The following is a 6,443-nucleotide window of genomic DNA, read 5'->3' as shown; positions in this document are numbered from 1 at the left end:
CCCGCTTCATCGCACCATCGTTTTGTTAGGAGCTCCCATAGCCTTGGTTGGATTACAGTGATGAGTGGAGTTAGGTACAGTCCCATTTCGGTCCCAACCTCTCGCTCCAGCGCGCCGCTTTGAGAGCAGCCGCTTACGTCAGTGCACCGAGCTTCAGCTCCTTTTCAGCCGATTATACGAGCGTACGTAACTCTAAACATGCTATGTAGCCCGTCAGAAATCCGTCTGAAACTCCTTTTAAAGCATCCAGACAGTGTAATAAATTTAAAGTAGAGACTGGTGTCCACAAAAGTGCACATTTCTGATCATTATCTTCTCAGCAAATGCGCTTAACCACCTACTTTGCTCTTGTCACTGTTGCATTTTTGAAGTAATTTTGTGTAAAAAAACATTTTTTGTGTAAAGTCATTCGTAGGTCCTTCTGATTGTAATCTCATTTCTTAGCGTTCACTTTGCAGCTTGTACTTTTATCGTCTGCAAACATCGTAAACTTTTTGAAGGGAACATGAAAGGAAAGACTACTGCAGAATAAACGTTGAACGTCACCCAGCGATGACTCACAAAAAATTTTTCGTTTCTTTTTGCCTGAGATGTTGATAATTCCTTTACTAAATGTGGTAGCATAGTGTGAATGCGGATTCATTGTCCTCATTAGCAGGATCTTTGAGCTCAACTACGAACTATGAACGAACTAGAATCTCAACTCGTTCAAAAAGAAGGTCCCACAACAATTTTTTTTACTATTATCGTAACTAACCAATAACTATTCCGCATCCTTGGGCGGGTGTAGCGTAGTCGGTTAAAGCACCCGCTGTGACAACACTGTGATAAAAACACTGACTAGACACATCGGCTGTATCCTAAATTGTTACGCATTCGCAAACCTCAAGCGTTTCTACAGTGAAGGCGGTGGCACATCCCAAGCGGAATGACTAAAGGCATCACATCACGAATCTGGGCTGGTACGGATTTCAGGTGGGGTATTCGTATACGGGATGGTAGATTATGGAAAGGGGAGTGACTCCGTCCATTTCTTTTTAATTGGAGTAAAAAAAACGGCCCGGGAAATGCGGCACGTGCACACGACTGGCGCGCTCCAGTCGAACTCGTTGTGGAAAGTAGCGCGCCGGAGCGCTCGACGTCGTATCTTCTGGACCGTTTTTTTACGACAATTAAGAAAACATGTACGGAATCACCCTTCTTTATATAATCTACAATCCTGTGTACGAATACTCCACCTGAAATCCCTACCACCTCAGTTTCGTGGGGTGATGCCTTCAACGCCGTACACTTTATCCTTTTTATCCTTAGACCTAAACCTCATTAGCCCCAAAAACCTCACGCTGCAAATGTTATCTTTTGCTCTACGTGAGATTTTCTGTTTTCTTCCGTTTTATGAACTTCTTATGCACTGTAGGAGGGATGAGATAGCAACCTACGCTTTCCTTCTCTTAATTTCCGGAAAGGGCAATGATTTAATAAAAACGCTTTCCTTCGTACTGAAAGGATTTTCATTCAATTGTTGTTTTCTCATTGTTCTCCGATGAATCTATCATCTCTTTCCAAACCACTAGAGTTCGAGGTGTAGATTACACTCAATTCCACCTAATCATCCTGAAGCACGGCGTGGGAACCGCGTTTGTTCCTATGAGTTACGTGAAGACGAACCACCGTTCTGTACGCGCTGCATCCAAGAGCGAGCGGTCGAAAATCAATGGGATTTCTTCAGCAGCTTATTCAAGACTGACGGATAAACAACCCATTGGGGAAGCCGGGCGCGTAGACGGGTGGCGCGTCCTAAGGAACCCTGCAGGAACTACAGTACAGTTCCCCTGCCGTTTTGTGGGGCGATTATGGAAAACTGACTGGTACCGTGCTCATATTCATGATCTATACCTCAAACTCCATGTTTTCCAGCAGGTTTCCACTCTAGGTCAGTTCCATGATATGCTGCTTTTGAAATATTTTCATAGTTTCGTTCTTTACACCTTTATTAACCACTTCAACTCTTCTGTTTCAACCTATGGAAAATGGGAATCATGAGAAAATCTCGTTTATCTTTCCATTGCAAGACATGTACTCCTTGGTGATTCAATTGGGACCTTATTTTGGTTCTCTTCAGATTTACTTCATTTACTCTTAAAGGAATGCATGTCTTTAAACCCTGCCGTAAAATCTATATACTATCCCGTATAAGAATACTCCATCTGAAATCCGGTTATATGGAGGACGGTGATAATTGCCGTAAAAAAATGCTCCGTAGATGCGGAATTGTACAAGCATTTAACAAAAAACCCCTGTCTTTGTCTTTATTTCTTTGAAAGAAGTGAATGAAGCAGTGGCTGGATCACGTTCGTGCTTTGGTCAATAGATTAAACTTGAAAAGTCCGCTGTTGCAAGAAAAATCCCTCGTTTATAGTTCTCTTCACAATTATGTCACGTGAAATGACGAGCATATTTGAAAAATCTTTTTTCTTCTGACTTTGGTGTTCGTGTGCAATTATAACACTCTCAAATGGTTCAAGTAGTTTTCTAGTAACTTCGAATATCCATCACTTGAATATGTGATTGTACTAATCGAATGTTCTACTCATACTTCGAATGAGAACAAGAAATCTCAGTGATAACTAACATATCCTGCAATGTTCCTAGGAATTGTTCAATTATTTAACAAAAAATAGATTCTATAAGTATAAATAACTGTATAAATAGCCCATGTTCGACTGTTTTTGAATCTTGGCATGTTGAAACGTAGTTTTTAATTGATTTAAATTTTAATCAATTCAAAAGCTGTTTTAGTACACAGTGATTCTACTCTGTTTCATGAATCTATAACTTTTATTAAAAATTTTCGTATTCTGTTTATTTTTATTATTCTATTATTTCTTCTTCTGCTACTATTTTTATTATTTTGTTTTTCTTTGTAAACTTTTTTTTTCTGTCTAGACGTCGTGCAATTCCTTCATCGATCCGTAACTTCAACTATTCAACACTGGTTCATATTTCGGTTCCAGTTTGCAACTTCTTTCCTAAAAACTATCTATTAATCTTGTACCTTTGCGACGTCGACTTTGAAAGTATTGTTTTTAATTGCGGTCTGCGAAAATGGCTAGAACAAATAGCATAAGCGCTCTGATTTCCACACACTCCAATCGCTCCAATCGTAATGAATTTTGTACAACTTTGTGTGGCAAACTTAAAGCAATCACCCCACGAATCTGAAGTGGTTCGGATTTCAGGTGGAGTATTTGCATACGGGATAGTAGATTATGGAGAGAAGGGTGATTCCGTCCATTTCTTCCTAATTGCCGTAAAAAACGGCCCGGACGATATGGCTTCGAGCGGTCTGGCGGGCTATTTTCTCCAAGAAGTTCGGTTGGAGCGCGCCAGCCTTGTGCACGCGCCGCATCTTCGGACCGTTTTTTACGGCAATTAGGAAGAAATGAACGAAATCACCCTCCTCTCCATAATCTACTATCCCGTGTAAGAATACTCCATTTGAAATCCGTACCAACTAAGATCCGTGGGGTGATGCCTTTAAACGTAAGGATAGTACTCTTTAGCTTCTGCGGATTTCTGAGAAAGCTTGAACGTTTCTTCTCTCTGCACATTTCTTACCAAAAAAAAGAATGTTATTCGAAAAGGTTCTTGTCCGTTTCTCAAATATCTTCTCCTAAACCAATAGATGAGTTAGAAACTGCGCTATGTACAGTTAAATGTTGTCTTGACAATCAAACCTCAACTGAAATGTTAGCAGATTTTGATGGCTTAAATGAACACATTAAATTCGTGCCGTAAAACTCACTACCTGGTCGTTCGCTAACGGCAGAGTTTCATTCTGAGTGATCAGATTTCCAACAAGAAATTCTAGCAACTGCATGCTAATCCTACGTATGTTGGCTGAACTTCAGTAGTATCATTACACATATGAAGGGCAGAACTACTAATTTTCCCATATATTCATATCCAGCATATTCATTTACTATGTATTTTTATAAATATTATAAATGAAAATAACATTATTCGATGACTCCCATCTTTCCAGTGAGAATCGAAGCAATATTTTCTTGCAGCTGCTTACTATGATTGTACACACTCATTCTCCGTTATGCGCACGGTGAGACAGGCAGTCCTCTCCACTCGTTATGCTCAAGAGGGTTCGAAGAAAATACATTGAAGAAACTGTTTTATCAGACGGAACCTGTTTTGGAAGAAAATCAGTTGCACGATTGCTCAATCAAACTATTCTGAGGTATTTCTTCCGAAAACGCAACATCATCATTGATGACAACACCTCCCTGAAATATTTTCAAGTCCTTTCTTCCTTCTTTTTTGATATTTTCGTCGCCGGAGACTGTGCTTTTTTAGGTCCTTTTGTTTTTAGGTCTCAAAAACGAATATTTTCATGAAAGTGTTAGAGACTTGAAATAATTGAGAGTCAGCTGTGACTCTTAAACAGCTATCCGAACCGATCTATATTATCTCGTATCGTTTGCAGATCTATTGTCCTTTGTCAATCGAGGGATGGAGATGATAATCAATGTTTATAGATTGAATCAATCGCAAGGGACCGATAAAAAAAAGTGCTAGGTATTGGTCATTGTGTATTTCTGGAAGCCACCGCACTGCGATGTAGCCCGTGCGTACTCTGCAGGCTCGTGGACAGGGTCCCGTCTCCCTGTCCCGATTTCCCATTCGAGGGGCTCGGGTTATCTTCCTCATCACCAACACAAAGCAACAACGACACTATACATAAAACGAAAGGCCACATGGTACTGATTAGGCCACGTCAAGATGGTTGGTAAATGGCCCTCGGCTACATTTGGTAAGTGATATGCGGTTCGAACCCCGTTACAGCCAGCACTGGTATATGTGGTTATAAGTGGTGAACGCTCGAATACGACAATCCACTAGAGACGTAAACCACAAGAAAAGAAAAGGAACTTGACTCCGAATGCTAGGAGCCAGCCCTTATATACGGCGGCTGGCGCGGGAAAGCTAGCGTAATACTTTGCCATTGGCGAGATTTCCCGCGCGCCCCCTGGGAAAGTGGTGCCAGCTGAAAAAGTCGTGCCGAGCAGGATGTTACACTGTGATGTTAGCAAAGAATTATTATTTCACCTATTCTGTTTTATTCAGAAATTCCAAAACGAAAAATATGTCTCAGTTGCATAAATGCCAGCAACAAATAATTTGATTTCTCGATGGCACCATAGGTTCTAAAGGATTGTCCATTCATTATGTGGTTCGGCGATTTTTTTCGTAGACGCTTTGAAGATGTTCCTAGATGAGTTAATTCCTGGCGAATCGCTTCGCGTTCGTCGTGGTCAAGATGATCGAATCGCTATTGGGTGGGTTGAAATTTGGGTCCTGCCATAAGACGGAGACATTGCTCAGCGTATGGCGTGTACCAGTAGGTAGACGATTCTACCGTATTCGTTAGTCATTGAGGATGAGGACGTCGACTATATAAGATTAATTTCCGAACCATCACTATAGGGGACTGCGTCTGAAGAAAGGCAGCGAAGCCGCGCTTCGGTGACATGCTTTGCATTAGTGGGTTACGTCGTAAAAATGTTAACTATCCAGAGGCGAGACAGAATATAATAATTCGTATGTCGATAATGCCCTACAAGAGGAAATCGAAAGGTGATTCATTAATAAGAACTCTAAGAATTTTGTATGATTATTCTTCAAAGTACAGTACTTTTTTGTTGTTTGGAAATGAACTCAGAAAGAATTACAATGAAAGTCTATCGAATGGATAAGAGAAATTTCTAGAAAATGAAAAAGAAAGAAAGAAAAAAGAAAGCGAGGAGATTAGGAGAGATTTTGCTCACATTGAACATTGATTTCTAAAAATGGGCGAAGCAAAAGTAGCACATTATTTACGTGTTGACCCGAAATTATGGATATTTACTGTCAAATATTTTCAATTTTGATTGCATCGGCGCTTTTCCAGGATGATTGTATCGATATGGCAACAATTCATAGCCGAATGGATTGAATTGGATGCGTGCGACGCACCTTCAATTGAAACAATACAAAGATAGCTAAAAGTGTGTGCTAAGGTGGAGAAGCGCTCGCGCAGTCGCGTCGCGCTCACTCGGCTGAACACATTCACGGCGAAGTGTATCTCTGTGTTATTTGTCATACTGTACTCCCACGCTCCTACGTAGCACTCCTTTTATCCTTCGATATGTGTGAGGGGCTGCGATTCTCCAAAAACCACCAACCAGAAGTTTATGGATTTCATTGACTGGGATATATTTGAACATTTTCGAGAAAAAAAATCTCAGCGACAATTTTCCCGATTCGTATAAACGGTTTTGGCCAAATAACTGGTGTACAGTTGTTGAATAGTTTCCGCTACAATGTTATTCCCTTATTCATGAAAGAATTTTAAATGAATCAAACTTGTTTTGGTAAAGATAGCGTTTTAT

General features: G+C 40.5%; 1 protein-coding gene across 1 annotated transcript; it reads left to right on the top strand.

The window, feature by feature from the left end:
- Positions 1 to 5,277: 5,277 nt before the first annotated feature.
- RB195_009114 (uncharacterized protein) lies at positions 5,278 to 6,053 on the top strand (the record flags this gene model as incomplete). The annotated part of the gene is made up of 3 exons (XM_064195955.1): positions 5,278 to 5,351; positions 5,590 to 5,649; positions 5,963 to 6,053. The coding sequence occupies 3 exons, from the start codon at positions 5,278 to 5,280 to the stop codon at positions 6,051 to 6,053; spliced, it is 225 nt and encodes a 74-aa protein (XP_064047100.1).
- Between the last annotated feature and the right edge of the window lie 390 nt (positions 6,054 to 6,443).

This window comes from Necator americanus, chromosome III (assembly GCF_031761385.1).
Source record: "Necator americanus strain Aroian chromosome III, whole genome shotgun sequence".
In the NCBI taxonomy this organism is placed as follows: domain Eukaryota; kingdom Metazoa; phylum Nematoda; class Chromadorea; order Rhabditida; family Ancylostomatidae; genus Necator; species Necator americanus.
Note: the sequence above shows the minus strand (reverse complement) of the source record. Positions and strands in the feature narration are given on the sequence as shown.